The sequence below is a fragment of the Halyomorpha halys genome, unplaced genomic scaffold (assembly GCF_000696795.3).
Source record: "Halyomorpha halys isolate HHAL.00 unplaced genomic scaffold, Hhal_1.1 Scaffold906.1, whole genome shotgun sequence".
Lineage (NCBI taxonomy): Eukaryota > Metazoa > Arthropoda > Insecta > Hemiptera > Pentatomidae > Halyomorpha > Halyomorpha halys.
Window position 1 is genome coordinate 338,612 of NW_027109621.1, and position 25,629 is coordinate 364,240.

The 25,629-nt window shown below is 29.7% G+C and overlaps 1 protein-coding gene across 4 annotated transcripts in view; it reads left to right on the forward strand.

Annotated features, from left to right (window-relative positions):
- The window catches only part of LOC106687010 (zwei Ig domain protein zig-8), a 351,411-nt gene that overhangs the window by 303,294 nt on the left and 22,488 nt on the right, over positions 1-25,629 (forward strand). For 2 of the 4 annotated variants that reach the window (XM_014430648.2, XM_067047781.1), the window contains 3 exons: positions 2,186-2,263; positions 8,774-8,909; positions 16,798-16,863. In XM_014430648.2, the coding sequence (XP_014286134.1) occupies positions 2,186-2,263; positions 8,774-8,909; positions 16,798-16,863 (280 nt within the window). The remainder of the gene's footprint in view (positions 1-2,185; positions 2,264-8,773; positions 8,910-16,797; positions 16,864-25,629) is intronic. The other 2 variants (XM_014430649.2, XM_014430650.2) reach the window with 2 other exon arrangements.

The following is a 25,629-nucleotide window of genomic DNA, read 5'->3' on the forward strand; positions in this document are numbered from 1 at the left end:
TATATATATATTATCTCTTGACTTTTATGTAATCTTAACTTACTTCTTTTTTTCCGTTTTTTACTGTGTTAAATTTTGTTTTCACATTTCTATTTCACGTGTCCATACGTCTGCTGTTCATTTTAACCTAATAGTTTGGCGTGACCTAATCTTTAAACTACTAATCTTTTAGTACTTTAAAAAGATATATCTCTAGAACTGTTGAACGTAAATAGCTCTATTGGGTCTAATATTTTTATTTATTTAATGCAATTTGCAACTGTACAAAATAATAAATACAGTAAGTAAAAATGTGGAACGTTTCATTTACACTTGAAAAACTTGGGAAGAAACCACCCATTGGTATTTCAAGCATTAATTTAAATTAGAAGGTCCCGTGCCCATCTTGTTTTCAGACGCCTCTAAGGATTATCAGGGATTGTCAAGGATGAAGAGATTAAGAACTAATGGGTTAGGATAGGTAAGTTTGGAATGTAAATACGCAATCTGTTTCGGGCCAAATCTGCAAGGAATGGGATGTTAAGGTCTTTGTGGATGAGTTTATATGTAACGTAATAAGGAACATCAAGAATTTTATGTAGGATTTTGGATAGTAAGAAATGGATGCGGGAGGAATTTGATGGTTTGGAAGAGCCCCAGAGCTCAATCCCATATTTCCAAATTGGTCTGATTATCATAGTGTATAATATTTTTTTGTAGTGAATGGGAAGTTTAGAGCGTTTGTCAAGGTGTTGAAGCAATCGAAATCTACTCCTTACCCATCCTAACCCATTAGTTCTTAATCTCTCGTCCTTGACAATCCCTAATAATCCTCCGAGGCGTCTGAAAAGAAGATGGCCACGGGACCTTCTAATTTAACTTAATGCTTGAAGTACCAATGGGTGGTTTCTTCCCAAGTTTTTCAAGTTTAAATGAAACGTTCCACATTTTTACTTACTGTATTTATTATTAGCAGTCGAAATCTACGAGCAGTTTCTTGTCATTTCAGTCTTGTTTGTGGATTCCAAGTCGCTTGTCAAGATGGAGTCCTAAGTATCGAATCCGTAGAACAGGCGTTAGTGGAGTATTTAGAAAGGATACTGTAGGACAGAAGGGTAGATGTTTACGACGCAGAGTAAAGGTGATCTGGTAGGATTTGTCAGGATTTATTTTGATTCTCTAGTTTTGACACCTTTCTTCAATGGATGTTATGTGTGTCTGTAGTGTTTGTGATGGATTAGTATGACAGTTGTTTATAGACAGTATGCATGTGTCATCAGCGTATGTTGTTAGGATTGTGTTAAGGTGGGTTGGGATGCCAGCTGTATATACCATATAAAGAATGGGACCTAAGATACTACTTTGAGGAACACCGGCGAACTGAGAAAAGAGAGATGAGTAGGCTAGGTTAGGTCTAATATTTTAGTAAATTTTCTGTGCTTTTAATAATGTTCTCTTAGGTTTTCTTGTGTTGTTAGTAGTTTTAAAGATATAGAGATTTGAATGAAAATTTTTTTTTTTAACATATTGAAACAGCTTTTTTATTCACCCTACCTATACTTGGCAGACTTATCAATTCAGACTATTAATTATACATAGTTTTCATTAAAGTAATGAAAAATTGGGTTAAAATAACTACCTTTTATTTTCTTTCCGACTCTTGTACTATTTCCTCTTCCTACACTGTGAGAAGATGATGAAATATTAATTTTGCTATTACTTATTTCTGTAGTGATAGAAAACACTCTTTCATTCATTCCCTAGGTTTTCAGGTTATCAATTACTTTATTTTTATAATAGTTTATGATGAAATTTTATGAGTCTTCATTCTTACTTTTTTCTTATAATTTAACTTTATTTTTTAACAATGAAAATATCATTTGTAATGACGTAGTCTCACGTTGTGCATTTTGATGGATTGTACCTTGGGCATAAAAAAAAACATTTTATTTCCTTAAATTTTGAATCTTCAATATAACAAATTTATTAAATTATTATAGTTTTCACACTTTTAGCCTTTTTCACTATATATTTTGGTTAACTTTGAGATATCCTTAATGGTTGAGGCTCGAATTTTTTTGTCGAAATCATTTTGAATAAAAAAAGCTTTTTCAAAGGACTTTTCCTAAAGAAGTATCAATAATGTTATGAATTTAGGAGTTTTATGGTTGGATAATTGTTTATTCATCTGTTGTTATTGTTGCAGGTATCATGGATGCGGAGGAAGGATTTATTGATCATTTCATCTGGGCGTTTTATGTTTACAGCTGACTCGAGATTTCAGGTAAAACTACTTACCTTCTTATAAGGTAATAAAACAATAATTATTATTATTTCAACTTATTTAGTCATACTGAAAATATCCAATAGATAGTGACAATTTCGTCTATTTTTCTTTGCAATGTTAATTCTTTTATTTTCTTAATTTCTGATCTTTTGCATAACATACCTTATTGTGCTCTTAATTAATCAAGATAGCAAGTAAAAGTGCCAAGTGAATACGTTAGATTGTCTTATGTATTATTAAGTATTTTCCAAAGCGGTCTGCAGTAACCGCACAAGAGCCTAAGAGAAAAAAAAAAAGTATAATATATAATCAAAACAAAGAGATTATACTGAAAAAAACTATAAGAAGGTTCGCATAAAGAGTAACAATAAATTATAAAAAACATTATTACAAGAGCTCGGTAGAAAAAAAGTCAGTTATTTTACCATTTGAAGTATGTGTTAGTAAGAAAATAAACCACTCTCAAAAAATCACTATATTAAATGAGTAATCTAAGTTTTTTTTATTATTATTTATGTAAAATAATTAAATATAAAAATGTCAGCTGGTATAAATTCTCCACTATTCCTTTCTACTCGTTATCCTCTTATTTTCTTTTTTGAAAGTTTATTTTTATGAGTTTGATTTTTATTCTGCACATTTCTATTATGTACTTGATCAGGTATAATTCAAGGTAAATTATTGTGTTTAAGAGTAAAATCTAGCGAACTCTCTCTAACCTATAGTTACTAAACCTCTAGTCTAATAAAATCTCTGGTTACTAAACCATAGGTGTATCCAGAATATATATATTTTTTGTATACGTAAGAAATTGATACTTGATAAAATATAATCAAGTACAATAATATAATGAGATATAATGAGTTACAATAAATCATAAAAAAATTATTAGTGCAAGAACCTGGTATAAAAAATTCAGTTATTTTACTCCTTATTATAGTGCAAACCATGTATAATTACTAGTTAAAATTGATAAGTCTGCTAAGTACTTGAGGGGGAATAAAAACTAGCAGCCGTTCCAAAACGTTTAAAAAATTAATCTTTCAGAGCTCCATTTTTAAAACTAGTTGCATCACTAGAAAACGTAATGGAGAAGTATTTAATTTTATTATAATAATTTAAAGTAATTAGTACTTTAAATGATGTTATATTATGTTTTCAGTATTGCTGCTTGTTTTAAAAATATGAATCTCTGAAAGAAATTTTTATTTTCCTTTTGAAACAGCTGCCATTCATTCCGCCTCACTATACTTAGCAGACTCATCTATTTTGACTAGTAATTGCACATAGTTTTCATTAAAGTAATTAAAAATTGGGTAGGGGGAGTAATAACTGAATTTTTATTTCACCGGGCTTTTGAACTAATAGGTTTTTTCATCATTTATTATATTTCTTTGAACCCTCTTGCAGCTATTTTTAGCATAAAAATAAACTCTTTGTTATTTTGATTAGATCTCCCCGGATAAGAAAAGAAAAAAAAAACTAATTAAAATTATACATTTCAGTTCTTTTATTAAAATTCTAATATTTTTTAATTTAAATATAAGAACCCCGGTGCTTTTCCTACAGTGAAGTGAAAAACAGGTTTCAATCAAGGTGGCATACATTTTTTTTTTTTTTAAATTTACTGCGAAGTTTTCCCTATTAAATCTCCCTTTGTTGCTTTCTTCTTATGATTTAATTATTCAGTATTCATTTTTATTAGAAAACTAAGCGGAGGAAAACATTTATTTTATTGCTATGTAATCTTTCTGCGTCCGACCAATGATATAAATTTCTACAATAAGACGTGAACGAATAAAAACAACCTTTTCACGTTCAAGGACATATTTCAAATTGGCTATGAATGAATAGAAATGAAGTACCCAAAACTTGTTTCATGTCTTGAATAATGTATCCTATACTTTGATCTAATAATCCATTAGACCCTATAAGGTGACTTTAAATACTGCTCCGTTACGTTTTTTGATGATGCAACTAGTTTTAAAGTTATGAAGCTCTGAAAAAAAAACAAAAAAAAAAAACAGCCCAAAACAGATATGCGTCTTTTCATTCCGAACTCCTTATCCATCCTGACCCATTAGTTCTTAATCTCGCATCGGATATTAAGACAATCCCTGATGTTCCTCCGAGGCGTCTGAAAAGAAGATGGCCACGGGACATTCTAATTTAAATTAATACTTGAAGTACCACCAATGGGGGGTTCCTTCCCAAGATTTTCAAGTGTAAATGAAACATTCCACATATTTACTTATTGTATTTATTATTTTGTACAGGTGTAAATTACATTTAATAAATAAATTTAAAAAAATAGTAATTATATATGGTTTTCATTAAATTAATTCAAAATTGGGATAAAATAACTGCTTTTTATCTACCGGGTTCTTGTACAAATAATGTTTTTACGATTTATTGTAACTATGCGAACTCTCTTATAGCTTTTTTCAGCATAAACTTTTCGTTATTTTGATTGTATTTTATCAAGTATCAATAAAAAATTTCTAGATATACCTATGGTTTAGTAACCAGAGATTTTATTAGATTAGAGGTTTAGTAACTATAGTATAGAGTTCCCTAGAGTTTACTCTTAAACGCAATAATTTATCTTGAATTATACGTGATCAAGTACATAATAGAAATGTGCAGAATAAAAATAAATCTCATAAAAAGAAACTTTCAAAAATAAAATGAGAGGATAAAAAGAAGAAAGGAATAGTGAAGAATTTATACCATCTGACATTTTTATATTTAATTATTTGACATAAATAATAATTAAAAAACTTAGATTACTCATTTAATATATTGATTTTTGGAGAATGGTTTATTTTCTTACAAACACAAACTTCAAATGATCGACTTTTTCTATCAACTATTTATTTTAAAAAAACTTCTAACGTTTCGACCCTCAGGCCATTCTCAAGGAGACAGCTCATAAGATTTGTTTTCACCTTGTTATTACATAATTTCCTTTCGCAATACTAATGTTTTAGAATATACCTTATTCATTAGGTAATAATAATACGAAAACAAATTTTATGGGTGGTCTTTTTGTGAATGGCCTAAGGGTCGAAACGTTGGAAGTTTAAAAAAAAAATAGTTTAGAGGAAAAGTAGATCATTTGAAGTTTTTTTTTTTAAGAATAAATTGTTTGTGATGTCATGTACTTTGTTAAACACACTATAAATACAATACATAATAAATTTAATACCTAATTGGTCATGTTATAATTACTAACACCGCTGTATATCTCTTTCAATCAGACTGAAAAGAAAACTTAACATTCACACAGCACGAAAGTTCATTTTTTTTAAATCTCTTTATTAGTAATGAAATATTAAAAATCATAAATTATACCAGTTTGATATTTTAAATTTTCAGTTATGATTTTATTATTATAGTTCCTTTCACAATTTCGGCTAAATAAAAATTCATAATTATTAAGCATTGCACATTTCCTTTATCCCAAAATATTTATTTTATTTCTGTATTATTATTTGATTTTGAATTAACTGTCATTGCCAATACAATTATTAAAGAAGAAATTTTATTAAAATAAATTAATTTTAATGAGGTTTGGCTGGAATAGATTACTGCGGCCATTAGTTCGGTTTAATGATACTGGTTTCGTTCGGTTTCTTTCAAGTTTTTCCTCTTGGCTTCCTGGTATTCTTACGAAATAAGAGCTTTCCTTAGTTAAAGGGTTTTGGGAATCGATTGCCGAGACCCATAAACCCTTATTATAAACGTTTAAGATAAATCCTTTAGCGAAATTTCGAGATCCATCTGTGTAAAAATTAATAATATATGGCTACCACCGCTACTTCAAACTTTTGATTCTACATTTCTATGTAAGTTCGAACATGTACTTCGCTCTTATTCTAGTCTTAAATCTGTCCGAAGTAGTTTACAATTATCATAGTTATTCATTTTTAAAATAAACTAGCAGACTCAGAAATGCTTCGCATTTGCTAAATTTTGCGCTGTAGATTCATTAGTGGAATACTATTGAAAGATTGATAAAAATAAATATAATTAAATATTTACACATTGGATTAATGATTAATCAAATTATTAAAATTTGTTTAATCATTTATTAATGATTAATAAAAATGCATTTATTAATATTTAATAAAAATTCATTTATTAGTGATTAATAAAAATTAGATAAAAAAGAAGGGAATTATTAACGATTATATGGAAAATGGAATCCGAAACAAAAAAAAATCCTTCAGGTAATAAAGTTAAAAAATTTCTAATTTTTGGTTTAGAAAATTTCTTTCAAAATTTAGATGTGCATATGGATACTGTAAAACCACATTGAAAGTATATTTTAATTTAATGTAGGTATTAAACTGTTCTGGAGCGATGTATCACTTGTTTGCTCTTTCTTTTTAGAATGTTGATATGAGTTGTGCAATATTTGTTGAGCAGTTGTATAATATTATGTTTTTCAATTCTTCAATTCTGTTTCTATTGACGGAATGTTTACTGATTATCAGAGTCGTTTATTTTGAAAGTGGCCTAAGTCAATTTATACTTAAATTGAGGTATTTAAGGGTTTGTGTTTCAATGTAATTAAAAATATACGTACAGTATACTAATGAGACATACTGATTAAGTGTATCTAAAGGTGTTACATTTATAGTTCCTATTAAAATAATGGCAAATATTAAATGAATAATATGAGTTTTCTTACCAAGAATGGAGTTAGGCCACTTAAAAATTTATTTACCAGATTCGTTATAAAATTTGAAGGATCCATTCAACATAATTTAAGATGCTTCTAATTAAAAAAAATACTCATTTTATTTGACATATCTTTATAACATTTCAAAAATATAATTTATGCGATTCAAAACATTTGTAACTAACTACATGGCGTACTAAATTCAAAACATAAATTAGAAAAAAATTTACTACTCATATATATTTTGTGTGTATGAAAGGGATTTGAAGACATCATAATGTTCCGGTGGTATATATCGTAATAGGTCTATTATGCCCTTGAATTTTTCAGTTGTAATTTGTCTGATATTTTTATAAAGTGGTGTCAATATAATTTTTTCGAACTTTCTTGGTCCAATCGACATGGTAAGAATTCAAATAATTCAGGACTTTAAAATTTTAATTCTCATTCATTGAAGTCTTATAGAAAATTTTATACAGTTCATTTCTGACAAAACTCATTCAATATCTTTTTAATCAGTTTATTTATTCCCTGTTAGAATTCTTTAACCTTTTAAAAATTGCGTTGTCTAATACTTCTAATACTTTTGTTGATACAAAATCTTCTGGTCTCACTTCGTGTACAATAAAGTTAATACTTTTCCGACACAATTTCATAATAGTTTGTTAATCTTGGGGGACAAACAATATTTTTTTTTTTTTAAATGCCATTTCTACTATGACAAACTCTCTATTATTTGGTAAAAACGTATGTCCTGATATTAAAAATTTGTGATTTATGATTTCCACATTATTTCAAACAGTTTAGAAAATGTTTTGCCACATTAAACATATCTTAATTTAAGAATAAATGGTCTTGCCCTACAGTATCTTTTAATAATACCCCACTTATTCCTGTTGAACAGATCCGTTACTTAGCTTAGGACTAAATCTCAACAAACGACTGACATGGAATCCTCATACAAGACTGAAAAGACAGGAAACTGCTCGTCGATTCCAACTATTACAACATTTACTAGACCAACGGTCCAAACTTCCAATCCATTACAAAAGATTGATCTACACGACTATTATAAGGCCTATTTGAACATATGGAGTTGAGGTATGGGGCTCCACTAAACCATCTAATTCCTCTCGAATCCAATCTTTACAGTCTAAAATCCTTCGTAAAATCCTTAATGTTCCTTACTTTGTCACAAATCAAATCATCCATCAGGACCTCAATGTCCCCTATGTTGCCGATTTGGCCAGGACCAGATACCAATTCTTCCATAATAAACTTCCCAGCCACCCAAACCAACTCGTTTCTAACCTGGCTTCTCCTTCACTGCCTAATAATCCTCCTAGGCGTCTGAAAAGAAGATGGCCTCGAGATCTTCTCCTTTATAAATGTTTTTGGAGTTCTATCAATGGGTAGATTCTCCACATTTTTTTATCATGTCATAATATCACTTACAGCAAATTTACTTAATGTGTATATATGTATACAGTTGTAAATATCAATAAATAAATTATTAAAAAAAAAAAAGTATAAATGGACTAGGTCACTTTTAAAATAAACGGCTGAATTATTGAACTAACTTTGGAATGTTATGTGTCCAGAATTATCCTATTTACTCGAAATATAAGTGACCTCAAATGCTTTATTGATTGATAACTTATTGTTGTACATGTAAACATTCATGCGTAAATAATTGACAAATGGATTTAAACCACTTTCAAAATAAAGGGCTATTGTTTATATACATTTGAAAACTCAATTGATATTATTGAAAATCCTAAAATTTAGAAATCATGTATTTGACTTATTTTTATTCTCAGGTTATATCACCCGATGAAGATCCCGCTTCGTGGAACTTGCAGCTGAGGAAGGCGAAACCACAAGACGAAGGCCTATACGAGTGCCAGGTCAACACTGACCCCAAACTAAAGCAAGCAGTTCTTCTCACTGTCTCCGGTAACCAGAGTTAAATTTTTAAGATTTATATCTGAACGATACAACTATGAGATGTACTTTTAATAATGACATTTACCCACTTATGTTGGAATAACAGTGTGTCTATATTATATTTAATGACCTTGGACGAAGTACTTATAGAATTTACAATTTTATTTTTGTAATATTTTTTGTTATCGTATGGCTTGAATTTTGTTACTAATGAGTAATGATATTCGGAAGCTTTTTTTTTTTTTTCATAATTCGTACAAAGCGAAACTGTCTTTACGCAACATACAAACTAAAAGATAAATAATTTACTGATACATTATTACAGAATTATTATAATTGTAGAGTATTTTATCTAAATTTGATATATCAACTTCTCAAAAATATGAATTTATTTTAGACAAATAAAAATTCTACACCCAAAAATTAATTTTTTCTAAACTTGAGTTTTCCCATGTCAGATATGCGTTACCAACCAAGATTTTCAATAAAAGATTGACTTTTCTACATGAGATACCTCTGTAATCTTCTGAAAATTTTTATATTGACTTTTGATAGAAAATTCGTTTATCAAGACTTTATCGTGTATAATTGATACCCTAACTGGTGGGAATTTTTTTTTTGTTAATTTGTACGTTATTACGTTTTCGTATACATTCAGGTTATTATTAAAGTTACTAGAAGTTATATGACTTTGATTTTGATGGTGACTATTTATAATTAAAATGTACGGGAAATCAATTCACAGTATACGATCATAAGATCACAGTATACGTAATCAGTAGTTCGAGGTTGAGAAGTTTTCTATAAAAAATTATTACCACTATTTACAAATTATGAGAGTATCTCCTATAGAGAAGTCAATTTTTTGTTGAAAATGTTAAGTGGTAATATCTATCTGACAAGAGAAAACATACATTTTTAAAAAACTAAATAATTTTTTATGTTTAATTTTGATTTGTCCAAAAGAATCTATATTTTTAGGAGTAAATAGATATATTAACTTTAGATAGCATGCACCTCTATTATAAAAAAAGTTTGGTTTCTCCAATTAGCCATATATATGGTATGTTAGATCAATATGGAGAAGACATATAAATACTAGAATTTATAATAATGGTAATAATTATTGTTTTTACTTTTATTTATTTATATCATTTTATCGAATTACTTATTTTACTTGTCCTAATATTGGGTTTAGTTGTCCTTTCTCCTTATAGTCTCTTTTCTCCCATTACTCTTCGACTGAATATTCATTTATTTTACTTTATGATTTATTATTTATTTACGCTTTATTTTTTACTTTATAGTTAAAATTATTTTAGCTTAAATCATAAAATTTCTAATGATAAAACTTTTAAACCCCGAAAAAAAATGGATACGGTTCAAGGGTTATGCTATACAGAACCCGTAATACTGGCTACTGGCACTTACTACTTCCGTTTTTAATTATGTATATTATTTCCTTGTGATTCATACTATTTGTTAAAACAATAATAATTATTATTACCTTATTTTTTTTTAGTTACCCTATGGTTTTTATTTAGAAACATCAAAATAAAAATAAATTGCAATTATTGCACCTATCTTCAGTTTTATTTTATTTCATTTTAATAATGTCATCAATGACAATCTCTCCAAATTTATTTTTTTCAGATCTTCTGAATTTTTTATCTTGTGACAAATAAGAATTTAAAATCAACTCTGTTGTATGAATTATACCTAAATATTGGAATATCATTTGCTTATGCTTATGATATTAATTTTTACTACGAATACAAATCATGTTGAAATTAAAGAAGTGATTTTTTTTTTTAGCATAAATTCTCTTTTTTGATTAATTATTTTCTTACATATTAATCAATGTTATAAATGATCTTATAGATCTTTTTAAGGTCACGATTCGTACGAACAGCATTAGAGGAAATCCTATAGTGAGATTTCCCTCATGGAAGACGCATCTTGGGAAAAAGCCGGTTGACATGTTTCTTCTGACAGCCCTCATCCGACAAGTCTTATCTGTAGCACGTATAACCAGCTTCTAAGGCTTGGAAATCTCCTTTCATCTCCTAAAAAAAACTTGAAAACATATGAATATATCTTGAACATCCAGATATCTTTGAGTATACCCTTTTTACCTCCGCTCAAAAAATTATAGTGGTGTGTTTAGCAAAGATACTTAAATAAACAAAATTTATTTATTTGGTCTTCCTTCAGAAATAAATATGTTTTTTTTATTAATGTATCTAATATGACCGCATCCCTGACTATCATCTCGTCATTTAAAAAAATTATATATTTATGAATATTAAGACAATTACTTGACAAATAAAGCATTGCGTGAAATTGCGCAGTTTTTCTAAAACTTTACGATATTCACACTTTAATATGATAATAATAACTATTAACTAATTAATCTAAATATATTATTAAGAGATCTGCACCTCATCGTTTAAAACTTTTTTTTTATATTTATAAAAACTCTTTACAAAATTTATTTTTAATATTTTAATTTTCGTAAAAAAAAATTAAGCTTTTAAAGAACATAATTTTATGATTAAATTTTAAAATATGATATTATTTAATTATATTTGTTTTCTCTCTTCTTAGCATATTTGTATTTATTATTTTTTTAGTAGTATATTTTTATCTTATTTATTGGAGGTTTATATCTAAATATTTATTAATTTAGATATTTTATACTGATAAATTTTGTGTGGCTTCTATAATTGTATGTATTATGTTATAATTTAGGATTCTATTCTAGAAATAATTTTTTCGTTTATCTATCAATTAAAAAAAGATATTCTAATATCTAAATAAAAATTAAAAATCCTTAGCTGCTATATAATTTTCAAATAATTATCATCAAAAATTACCGTTCTTTCTTCTTGGAAGAACTATATTAGAAATACAGTTCTAAAATATTAATTGTAAATTTTGATAGAAAAAAACAGAAAAAAAACCTTATTAACTAGCAATACCCTTCAGTTTCTTTTCTCAGAATTCCTTAATTACTTTCAGTTGATTTCATAAAAACCCTTTTTTATAAATATCATATAAATTTAGCTGTACTAAGTCTTTAATTTTTTTAATGATTTACTATTTCTACAACAAGGATTCTCTGTAACAAGGTCTCTAGCTTGCTGCGGAAATATTAACTCCCAACCTATTAAAAAATTTATGTAAACAAAATTTTTAAATTTTATGCCAATAAGAATTGGTTTATGTTTATAGTACTTGAAACCGTACTTGCATCTGTATTTATGTATACAGTTTTGCTATGCATTATTTAATTTAAGAATAAAATAATTAAATAAACTATATTATGAAGCTTGTGATTATCTTTTTACATAACTCTGATCGCTCCTGTTTTTAATTAATGCCATGTGTCTGCAACTTTAACGTTATATATATAACGAGTATGCAACAAATTGTTTTTTATTCTCTTTCTTGCACTTCGTTTTAGGTTTATAGGGCATAATTCTTGTCGGATATTGTTCAGAATAGTTGAAGAAAGACTTTTTTGGAATGAAAAGGTAGGTCCCTGCCCCCTCGGGAAATACTGAGTTTTCAGACGGAGTGACCTATGGTTACAGTTTACCTGAGAAAATGGGCGTATATCTCCTTAGCCTCTTGTAGTAAATCATTGTGTGAACGTCTTTCCATATCTGGGTTAGACCTTTTCATCACATTTTCTTAAAAACATTGTCTAAATTAGCGTTCTCTAATTTTTATAAACAAATTAGTAGACGAAATGTACTTATCATAAAAAGACCATTCTGGTACTAAAAACATCGAAATAATTTTTGCATCTCCCGTTGGATAACATAAATCACGTCTGAAAAAAAAAACTAAGATATTGTTTTCATTAAAAAAAGTCTTTAAATTTGTGTATTAATGTATTTTATTGCTCATAGAAGTCAGTATTAGCTCCTATAACTCTAATTAGGACTAAACATGTTCAAGCATACACATTATCAAGTGAATGATGGCGAAATATCTTTAGCCGTTTGAAGTGAATGAAAAAAATTATTAATTTCCTTTTAGTCATCTTATATAAGTCTGGATTCAAGACAAAAAAATGGTAATTAGTAATGATTTTGATTTTCAACTAATATTTTAGTTGTCAACCGTCAATTAAATGATTTTTGACTTACTATACACTTGTACCAATGTAAAAAGTTTAATACTGACTTAGACCAGTATCTTGACTCGTCTTGAGTGACATCACCTTATGGTGGGCCATATTGTGGTAACCCCTAAGCAAGTCTATGAAGACTTGAAAATATACTTTAGCTGCGACGTGACAGCAAATAAGTTTCGTTTCCAACCCATCCAAGTTTATTTTGGTCCATTGAAGGACGTACTGGGCGTGGGCATTATTCTCCGTTTCTATTCTTGAAGGTACTCCAAGTCCATCGACCCGATGAAGACTGAACTTCTGTTTTCTGGAGTTGGTAAGAAACTTTGCTTCTTTGTCTTTTTCTAAATAAGTAAGAGCAGAATAGAAAGGACACAGTAGAATAGAATCAGAACTATCTGGAAAAATGTTTTTTCTTCCCAGACTGAGTGGAAACTTTTCGATCGTTCAAGGTTTTTTTATATTAATGGTTTTCGGTTTTTTCTTTTCTTAAAAAAATACTGAATTTATTATAAGCACAGTAATATTAGAGTATCTATTATAGTATTAGGTTATTATCCATTGTTTTGTTTTTGGAACATACATCGGTGGAAAATTACTTCCAGATTAAAAGGTTGTTGATATTTAATTACTTTAAATATTGTAAATGACCATTATAATATTATCAAAAATCTCAACTGACCACAATGTGTTTTTTATTTTAGATTTCACTTTTTAAGTTTATAACCATGTCTTATGGCATTGTAAAAAAAATTAATAGTTGTTTCAGTGATATAGAATATACAATATTATAAGACCCTTGTCATTTAATTTTTTTTTTTAGTAAAGGTTAATCAATAAAAAAAACTTCAATGAAATCAAAAACATTTTATTTTTATAAAATGCGTAATGGAGGATTACACAATATATGTAATATGTTTTTTATCTACATTCATTTTATTTACGCATTACACTAGAAAGTGATCACCATTGATAATATTTTATTCCAGAACTAAAACTTTCTGAGTTTTGAGAATACGTGTGTTCAAAAAACGCTGTTTGACCTAGCGATTAGTTTTTAAAAATGTTTAGCCATAAAACTCCATTCCAATCTCTATTAAAAATTCCTAGAGTAGAGAAAACCTGTTGGATAAAATCCACGAAAACTAGGAAGGCCTGTATTAAGTTTGCAGTGTCTCATCTAACGGATTCATCGCCCAACAGATCATTCTCGAAGTGAGTTTGATAATCCCCTACAATATTGGGCCCAGCCGCTTGATGGGGGAACAAGAATGGGGAGGGATCGCTACACTGTGGTAAAATGTCTTAGCAGACACTCCAATGCAACGGAATCCGCATCAGTCCATTGCATGTTAACAACTGTTAGAATAAGTTTTAATAACTGTTACAATAAATATTTTAATAATTTGTATATACAGTAACAAATAAAAATATATATAATTAAACTGTGAGATGATAAGGAAATAAAAATGAATTAAATAAAGAAAATAATAAGGATTTAAACATAAACTAAATAGAAATAGAAATATTTAAATGGAGTGTATCTTATTGGAAATAGTTCCCTATTAATAATATCATTAAATATTTTTGTAGGTATCCAGCTTCACAAAAAGAATATATATTTTTTTTATCAGGGTCAGTAATCTAATATCATAAAAATTAAAATGTTAAAAACAATTAGTGTATAATAAGAAGTGAAAAGTAAATTAATAGGATCGGGAGGAAAAAATAAATTAAATTAAAAAAATAGATAAAATAAAAATAATAAAAAATATATTAAGAATAAATAGGTAAATAATAAATAAAATAATATAAATATAAAATTAGTAAAGGCTAAAACATTTAAATAAAGCATATCTTATTAGTAGTGGTTCACTATAAGTAGTATAATTAAATTTGCTTGTAGATAGATATCCAGCTAATTCCTCTGCGATAGAATGAGCTACTGTTAATTATTTTTTACAACATTAACATCTTGGTGGTAGTTCCACTATTATCTTGGGCTTCTGATCTGGCCTGAGTTAGCTGTAAATATTGCATCCTTCCTAAAGATTAGGTTACACACTACGATAAATGCTAGAAATTTAGGGATAAAATCGTTACGATTTATCGTATAAACACGATTTTAGCGATTTATTGGTTAAAGTTGTAATCGAATTGGATGTTGGGTGCCGGCCGGCATCATTATATATTCATAAATGTCCTCGTGAGTACTTGAGTGAAATGAACTGTAAAATCTGAAAAATATCAATGTATTGCTTATAGTTTATAAAAAAGAACTAGCAAAAGTCAACAATGTGTTAAACTCACATCTTCGCCATCTTAGTGTGTTACCAATAATACTCTTTCGATTTAATTATAACAATAAATCGTCACAATCTATCATCGTAACTTGAAATTCATCTTTAAGCAGTTTAAATTTTAGTTCTTATAGATGTAACAGTATATTTATATAACTTATGTAGAATTATAATTTTACTCCATATTGCCATACTTTTAATACTTATTTTATGACACATTTTATAAAATACAATATTTTGAATTTTTGTCATAGTTATTATAAATGGTAGATATTATCAAATACTCAATACATCATCAGTGTTTGACTTTAGTATGGTGTTAGTCAATTTGGAATTGAGTAAATGCGGTATATCAAAGATGAATACTTTTTTTTGTCGTTATACAAGACATAACTACCTTCCTCAGTTCCGTCCCCTGCTGATCGACATGATAAGTTAATATGAGAGAAGGAGGTGGAGTTGTTCAGGAGGTTGATATCACCTTTATTAATTGTCTTAGTTTATTAATTCTCCCACTGGATACGAAATTAGCATTAGATTGGATCACTGCTGGAGGTATAGGTCTGATTTAATCTCAATTATTAAAGGTTTAATCCGTATCTTAAAAAAAATCGGGAGATATGCAAAAGTCCCGAATGCTTGCAGGCGCGAATTACATGTGTAGCACTATAGCTGACATCTGGCATTGATTAATATCTTGGCTGTATTCTTCTGATCTGGCAATATTACTAAATTTCCCCGTACCCGGTACTTTTGGCTAATAACATGAATCTAGTTCTAACTCAAGCGCAGTTAATTAATGTTGCTTTTATATTATTCCAAGAAGAGGGATCTGCTAAAGTCTGGGATAAGGTGACGATAGGTCTGGCTCTAATCTGGCTTGTGAGATGGAGTGGGAGAACACTTCCATTATTACACTAACTCTCTAATTCTATTTGCATTATTCCTAGTAATAGATGAATTGTATTATTTCTTCTCATATTTCTTAATCAATTCATATTTATTCCTTACGCTATGTAAACGGCTAGGATACTCTATTAAAAGTAAAATAGGGATGAATTAAGGATTCAACTATAATATTATATTAACTAATATTTTTGGTTCTGAAATATGTTCGATGTGGAATAATTTTACACGGTCAGCCTGCAATAATAAGTGATTATAAGCTATTACCTATTTTATATAATTTTATTGGTTAAACTAGTATAAATTTGAGATCCATTGGACAACCTCCACCCTGGAATTATATGAATTCTTGAGTTTTCCACTTGAGCCTTCCATAGCACACCTCTGGAGTGTCTTCATTGGCTTCTCCACGAATTCGTACTAATTCTGTGCGGATATAGTCTAATGGATCACAAATTCACATTACATGCCAAAAAGGCATAAGTAAAATTACAAAATAAAGAATAATAATAATTATTGGTTGATTGAGCTACACCTTAATTAATAGTAGATTTCAATATGTTCATAGATAAGCCTGACGCGATGGAAATGTCCCTGAAGGACGATTCGAGAGCTTGTAAGTCTGAGTGTTTGTGCAATGCATGCTTGTGCGTGTCCATGTGTAGTTTTCATTAACTGTTTTCAATGATTTGTGTTTGTTTGCTGTTGGTTTGAAATAATCGTTTAAACTATTTTGTGTTATTTTTCAGAATACTTCTGTATTTTTTTTAATTGTGTTATTTTTTTATACAGATTATAAAAAATTAATACTTCAAATGCCTAAATTGTTATTTTTTTGGCTTGACCACTGTTTCAGCCATCTTTCAGTCTTACTTTTTTATGCTAAATTTTATCTCATTAATTTTACTTTAAATTTATTAAAACTTATACCCATAAATAATAAATTTATTTAAAGTTGAGATCATTAAATCATGAGATAGGGGGACAATTGGGAAAGATATGGCGACAGGTGAAAGCAAGTGGAGGTGCATCATGGTAAGATTGGTCCAGTCTGCTAAAGAAGTGTGTGAAGAAAAATCAAATATCCTCGTAACTATTGGTTTGACGAACAAAGTGTTCAGGCAATCCAGCAACGGAATGAAAAAAAAATAATGTGGATTAGTGGAAAGAAACGGCTTAGTTATAAGGAGTACAAAGATGCCAGGACGCACACGAAGTTAGAAACAGGAAGAGGGAAACATTAAGGAAGCAGATTGAGGGAATTGAAAACTCAAGAAGTAGAAATGAATCCCGCAAGTTCTTCAAAATGGTGAATAGCGTTAACTGTTGACCGACCACATGAACCGACCTAATCAAAGACCTGTAAAGACGACCATGTATGGCAAGATACTAATGCTAGTAGGAAAATTGAAAGAAAGGTGGCGGCAATATTTCAAGAGAATCGCTTTGTAATGGGGCCCTACAATTTCGAAGTGGTAAGAAGCTTTTCTTACGTTGGCTCTACCATCAATGAGAACCAGGATGAAGAAGAAGAGGTTAAAGCAGAATTGCAGCAGGAAATTGAGCATATTTCTCCATTTCAAGGCTAATCAAAAGGGAACGTGTTAGCCGTACCACCAAGTTTATGCTGTACAAACCGTTGATAAGGCCAATTGTCAAATACGGTGGAAAACATAGACCCTAAGCAATAAAACCATTCCCATACCAGGGTAATTCTGAGAAGAATCTGAGGCCCGCAAGCGAGAATGGTAATTGGCGATGAAGGAAAAATGGTGAACTGTGAAACTCTACAAGGAATGTAGCACCTCCTCGTATATCAGGATACAGAGGATTAAATGACTTAGCCATGCGATGAGGATCAGCGAGGAAAGAGTGGCTCATACTTTGTACATTAATGTTCGGGATGGTGTGCGGCGACGTGGTAGGCCAAAGGGCCGATGAAGGGATGCTGTGAGGCGGGATCTGCGACAACTGAGGATCCATGTTACCCTTACAGAAGATAAAGAAAGATAGTTGGCGACTGTTAAGGTCAAGGGCAGCTTCATGCTCCTGTTGCACCAATATAAGAAGAATAATTTTTAAATCTATTAAAACATATCTCCCATAAATTTATTATAACTTGTACGCATAAATAATAAATTTGTTACAACTTATCCCCAAGGAAAAGTTATGTATCCTTTTTTTGTAACGTTTTTGTTAATTCTATCGGCCATTATCGAAAATGTTCATCTTTACCCCAGTCAACATAATATTAAAATCAATTTTTAAACATATAACGGTTAGAAGTATTTCTGATAGTTTATTTTAAATTATACTCATTTCTAGCTGTTTATTCATTGAACTCATTTTTCTCCCTAAAAAAAAGTATAAAGATGTCAATTTTTTTCCTAGTTTACAATTTGACTTTTAGATTAATAATAAAAAATGAATCACACTAAATCACACCAAAAAACCCAAAAGTTGTGTACAATATTTTTTATTTATTTAATGTCCAAATCAGATTTCCACGCAGATTTAGGAATAGAAGTGAGACATTTATATAACATACCTACTTACATCAAACACTCACATTTTTCTTTATCTACTTTTTATTTTATTAGTATTTTGGAAATTATTGAAATTTTAAAATGAACTTAATAGTTTCAAAATGTTTTTAAAAGTATTGTTCCATCATTAACTCGTTAGCCTAACCTCACTGTAGATTTCCTTTAGAATATTCCTTTAGAATATTATCAATATTCTATATTTGTTTGAACATCGTTTCGTATTTCCCCATCTTCAAGTACTTATATCCCTACTACCATAACAATTAATTTAACAATTTTATATAATTTGTTAATTACATCAATTTATTTTGAATTTTTGTCATATAGTCACATTAATTAAAATTTATAACACTTTGTTTAAACAATGTCGTTCACTACTAATACATTTATTTGTCCCTTTAGCACAAACCAATGTTAAGTTATAATAGCATTATCTCTGTGGCCATAGTGATGTATGTCTATGTGGTCCATAACACAATATTTTACAAACATTCTTTTGTAAATTAGTTAAACATTACCGCAAAAGTGTTAAATCCTTTGTCCAGAATCCGAAGTTGATTTAAATATAAAATGCAATGTTAAGTAATTTTATATTGGATGAAAATAGTGGACCATAGAAAGTAGGTTGTAGGAATATAATCCGAGTGGCGGTCAATAAAGGTATCAAAATAGTAAAAGAAAACTATTTATTGTTAACCAACGTGTCGCCCCACTTTAGTCAGTTGTCCTTTATATTACTACGCCACCTGGACTATCTTCCTACAACCTGAATAATTTTAATATTTGGGGGGGGGGTCACTCAGATATAAAGGAAATAATTTAAATGTTTTTTTTTCAGAAATAATTAACATATTAGGAAGGAACTTAACGTTCCCTTTTTTTTTTTTTTTTTTTTTTAAACGAGTTCCCAAGAAATATCATGATTTCTGAATTACGATACTCTAACTAAATCGAATTATTATTAATAATTATGTGTTTGAATTATGATTTAGAATTAAAAATCTTTAAACATCACAGAGCCTATTCAGGAAAGGAGGTACCATATCCATCACTATTAGCCATCGATGAGGTTTATAAAACGATAGAGTTTGTGGACGGATGTGGGCCTTGTTGGTTTTCAATTAGCTCCATTCAATACTCTTTTTTCGTTTGAAAACTTTGAATCTTCAATCCGCTATCTGTATTTACTCAGCCAGTGGTGCATACACAATACAACCTTAGAAGTTTAATTGAATTATACATTACGACCAAATTTCAACGAGGGACAGATGTTGGTCAAAAGAAAGACTTAAGTAAAGATAATACCTTCATTATTATAACATACAAAAACAATGTTATATAATTTTAATATTTTAAATTTACATATCCAAATATATTGGACCGATACAATTCTATCCTACAATAAAAAACGTTGGAGTGACATTAGACCAACACCTCTCCTAGAATAATCACATTTCCCAAATCACGCGCAAGTCCATAACTGTACTCAAACAATTCCTAAGATTCCGTCGTTCTGTTCTTCAGAACACCCGTCAGCACCTAGTATCCTCTCTCCTCTTCTCCCACTTCGACAACTGTTCCTTGGTCTATGCAGGGCTATCTGCAGGTCTAGTTTTGAGAATGAAGAGACTCATGAATTGATTTCTAAGATTTATCTTTGGGTTTCCAAGGTGCTCTCAAGAATCCCGTTGGTATACCTAGTTGAACTGGTGCCACCTCCCGAAGGCAATACCTCCTTGGTGTTTTCCTATTCCAAGTTCTTAAAATTAAAAAAACCTACCTATATCCTTGATCTCGTCATTCTTCGTTCATCCACCATTCATTAAAAACCAGAGCCCATCCGATTGATTTATATATGCCCTCCTATAGAACCGCCTTCTTCAGCAAATCCTTCGTCATACGTGCAACCCCCTTTTGAAATTCCCTTCCCATCTCAATTCGCCAGTCCTCATCCATTCTTTCCTTTAAACGACATCTATTCCTTCACTTATTGCATAACCAAACGTCCGCATCATCGTAAACAATATAATTAAGCATATATTGATTAGCATTATAAATAGTAGTTAACACAAGATCTCAATGTAATTTCATTTTGCTTACTAGAAACTAAATGCTTGCCAGACAAAAATCTTAATGTATGAACCTGGAATAAAATTTTTTTTTTATTTTTCATTTTTCTATTTTCATCCAAATATATTAGATAGTTTCGGGATTTATAATTAAGAAATTCGCCGGGTATTAAAAATTTTTACTTATCAGCATTGCATCATCCCTTGAAAATGTCGCTGATATCACTACCCTTCAGCAAGTATAGATGTTTAACACACTCTTTCTAGATCTAGAACATCCTAACTAATTATTTTTCTCACAAAATGTTTGCGTCTTAAATACCACTGCTAATTAATTTAGTGGGTTACTTTATGTGAGACTTGTAGTTTCACTGTGCCACCATCTGTACTAGAAAGAAATCTAAGATTGGTAACATTAGAGTGCTACCTATGGGTTTATCTACATGCCTGCATCAGTCCATTATAAACTTTCATCAAATTTAGTTGATGTATTTTTATGTTAATACAGTTGTACATATCAATGAATAAAAAAAAAGATTGGTAACTCAATATGCCTGCTGTTATCGGTCTTTAGCACTCTCTCTAAAGGTTTTCTTACTTGTTCTCGGCCTAAAACTTCTTTTATATAAATTAAAAACATAAAAACAAAATGTATTCGATCGCATATTTAAACCCTTAACGCACATTCAATAGGGTGGGTTGTCTTTGACCCAACAAGTATTGGTAGAAAATTAAAATTAGAATTCTTGACCAAAAAAGGTTATAAAAATATTTTTTTTTTATTTATGGAAAATAATAATTTATTAGTAATGGAGCTTATTCTTGTTTCTTATAACGTATTTCTCTTAAAAGAACATTTAACGGTTTTTCTCATTTCAACCTGAAACAGCAGCGGGTCATAATGGAAGGAGAACAAAAATAAGGCGTTCATCCATGATTTTTTTAAACAGAGCTCATGTAAAGTAATTCCATCAGTACTTTTATTTAAATTAAAAATAAACATTCAAAACAAGGTGAGTTCGATGTGATCTAGTTCAGAGGACGTAAGCTCAAATTAGGAAAGAAGAGAAAAAACGCCCAACTCATGTACAACTTCTACCAACAACTAGAGGCCATCTAAAGGTAAACTTAGCGTTATCTAAGCTCCCATTGAAGTCCTATTAAGTGCTGGATGTACTTGCAACAAAGCTGTTTTATTCCTAGTCATGTTTAATTTTTATTTATATTATGTTTTATGTAGTTGCATATTTTTTTTTTTTTGTTTTATTCATCTTGTTGACTGAGAGTCAACACGAAAAAGGGGTTTAAGCTATAAAATAATGTTTTGTAGGTATATTTAATTGAGAAATATAAACATTTAAGATTGCAAAAATATAAGTGGTTTTTAAAATATTACCAAAAATATGTTAGTACTTCTCCTTTGTGGTGCACTATCAGTTTTTTAAATTTTATTAATATCTCGTCGACAAGTTCCAGAGGACTTCTTGAGACTGAATCAGGAAGAACATGTTAGGAGAAAATATCAGTAATAATTTATACCATTATAGTCGGAGGATTAAAGTCTATTTATTCAAATTTTTTATCAAGAAATGTGAATATGTACTTTAAACTTATTCCAAAAATATTACTCTCGAGTGAAGGATTAGGATTATCTTGTTTTTAAAGATAAATTTTAACTTACAATAACGCCTTAGTAAATCAGTTGCAGTCGAAAAATTTTTTTACGATTTTTTGTGAAATATTGGTAACATTAAGAAACTATTTACAAAAATAATAATACATGAACTGTAGCAATATTTGAAGTTATTCAAACTAAGGATGTATGTGCTCTTGAACATTCAAGTTGAGTTGAGACACGTCTATGAAACAGATGAATGCGTTAGGACGGCTATCAGTGGATATTGTTGTGGTTCTGCTGCAAATAGTTAGGTCAAAACCAGCTACCACGACTCGCATACTTGGCATGGAGTGAGGAGGTGAGGAGTATAGAAGGTCATGGTTAGGCGCCATTATTTTGCAATGAACTAAGAGGAAAAATGCAGTAGACTAGTCTACCATGAACTTTTACCGTTGTAATTTATCCGCTATGAGTAAAGAAATTGTGATATGCTAGTAATTCTGCCATACCCACCATACAGTCTAGATCTAGTTTCATCAGGTCATCGCTTATTTCGTCCGTTGACACACTTTCTTCCATAGAAAAAAATAATTTGCATTTGAAGGTTATTTGTTGACCAGTTCTAATTAATGATAGCAGAAAAACCGTCTATTAGTAACCAACATTTCGACCCACTTCGAGCTTGCAGAGCTAAATGACAACAAATTACAAACATTATATAATATGACTAGAATATTAGAATATATATATCAAGTTATAAATTATTAATAAAAATTAAAAGAATACTAACTTACGACAAGCATAGTAATAAGTGATTGAAAATTTACCACCATAGTGAATAGTGAAATAGTAGTATGTAATATCAAATATTTCACAATTAAAATAAGGAAAGAATGAGGAAGTTAATGAGGTATATGTATGGTCCAATAAAAAATTCAATGTAGATAAATAAAAAATAACATAGGATAATAAAATAGAAAATGCTCTGTACGATTTAGAAGAAAGAGTTAATAGTGGGAGAAGGTGATAGGGTGGGGAGCTTAACGGAAATGTATGCATAGTAAGAACATTAAATGAATAAGATAATAATAAGTTTATACAAATATAATGAACTACATAAATTGTAAAACTATATATATATACAATTTTAGTTTAAAGTTGGTCTTTTGTTTGTATACATCTCATTATTTGTTAAAAAACAAATATAAAATTTAAACAAATTCTAATCATTTTGAATCCTCATTTCCTAGTTGTTGGAGCATCCTTCCTCATAGGAACAACGATTTAACACGTGTATATTGAGTATATTGTTATCAAAATAATTTAATTTTTTTCAGCAATAAAATGATTCAAACGGTCCAAAAACAAAAAAAATATTTTTCTAATGTTGGTAGGAAAAATGTATATTGCCGTAGTGGGAGCAGTTAAAAAGTAATTTAAAGGATGGAATGAGAAGGGTGAGGGTCAGGGGTGGGGTGATATGGAGAATTAGCTAGTAAATGTGTCACTCAGAAAATTCAGTTTTATTCATGAGAGTAGCCATTTTGTGTATATGAGGGGAAAGAGGGGGAAATATAGGTCTAATGGAGCCAGTTCATTTGGCGGCTGCCCCATGGCGTTTGTTATCTCGGCAGCTTTGTTTGCTAGCTCGCGACTATAAACTCAGCTTTCATTGGATCGCTTGTTCAGGTTAATTCGAAACACGGCTGAAGTCATCATCAGAATAGCTATTGTCTAACGAAAGTCAATGGCTTTTTTGATCGATTTCCCGATTAACTGACTCTTCAAACTCTATTGAAGCTATCGAAAGCTGTTTTCAATGGACTGCCGTCAACAATGTGTTCCTTAAAACGCCTAGTTACAGGTTCATTCTCCGCTCTTCATTCAACTGCAAAATGCATAAATATGCTCTGTACTTTAGGGTGAGCCGAAATTTTTTTTTTTTTTAAGTTTCGAAAAAGGGAGATAAAAATCAGGAAAAATGAACTAAACCTATGTCTCAGCGTATGTGTTTTATGTTGTTATTTTTTAGCTTTACCCCTATAGAAATTCAGGAAAAAAATCCTCTTAATATAAAACTTCAATTATATCATTATAGTCTAAACTATCGCGTTCCCTCTTGCTATATATTTGGGAAATTCTTTCAAGCAAAACAACGAAGATATAAAATATATAAATGGCTTCGTTCATGAGGTTTATCATGCACATTTTCAAAAATAACTTGAACAAGGGGATAATTGGGCGCCACTTTATGTTCGTAAAATTTTTGTAACACTTGAATGCCTTTTCGGCTTCCAGAGGGAAGCGTGAGCTTCGTTTTGTGTGATAAAGGATCTTCATGACTGCTTTTTTTCTGTCAATGTTTGAATGGTACAAAAAACATTTTTGGGTGTACCCAAATTTACAATTAGCTAAACCAACGACTGTGCATAATGAAGATAGATTTGCTAGCCCAATTATTTGCTAAAACAACATTTAGGCATGAACAGAGTGTGCATTCTTCTTGCTCATTCTTCCAGGATAACAAAATAATTGACGAGATATCAAGAACTGCGGGACAGTCATATGGTGGTTGATTATAGTTAGACTTTACAAAGGGATTGTCCGGGCCAATCATTTCGTAGACGATCATATGAAAACTGATTTCTTAACATATTTCCATTTATTCTAGTTTAGCTCGATTGATTCTATTTGAATCATATTCCTAGTTCTGTTTCTCTTGTAAAGTAAATAAGTAACTAAGCTTTTCTACAAAGGACCTATATTGTTTAAATTAAAAATTTATAAGTTTTTCAAACTGCATTTCACTTTTCTTCATAGGCTCTAGATAAACGAATAATAACATTATTTTAATTTAGGGAATGCTCCCACAAAAAAAAAAAAAAAAAAATCCCATATTCAAAGCATTTCAGGTTTTTACCAGGAAAGTTTTTTTATTTTCCACGAAAATGAAAACGAATTCAAATTGAATCTCTCCTCATGCATAATTTTTTTCTCGAAAGTAAAACAATTTCTTTTATAACATAAAAACTGGGCATTTTTTAAAACTTTAATCTATATTATATCAAACAAGAATAAATATACATTCTCTTAGTCAATATATACATTTTTTTTTTCATGTCAATATTTAGTTTGATCTATGAGACCAT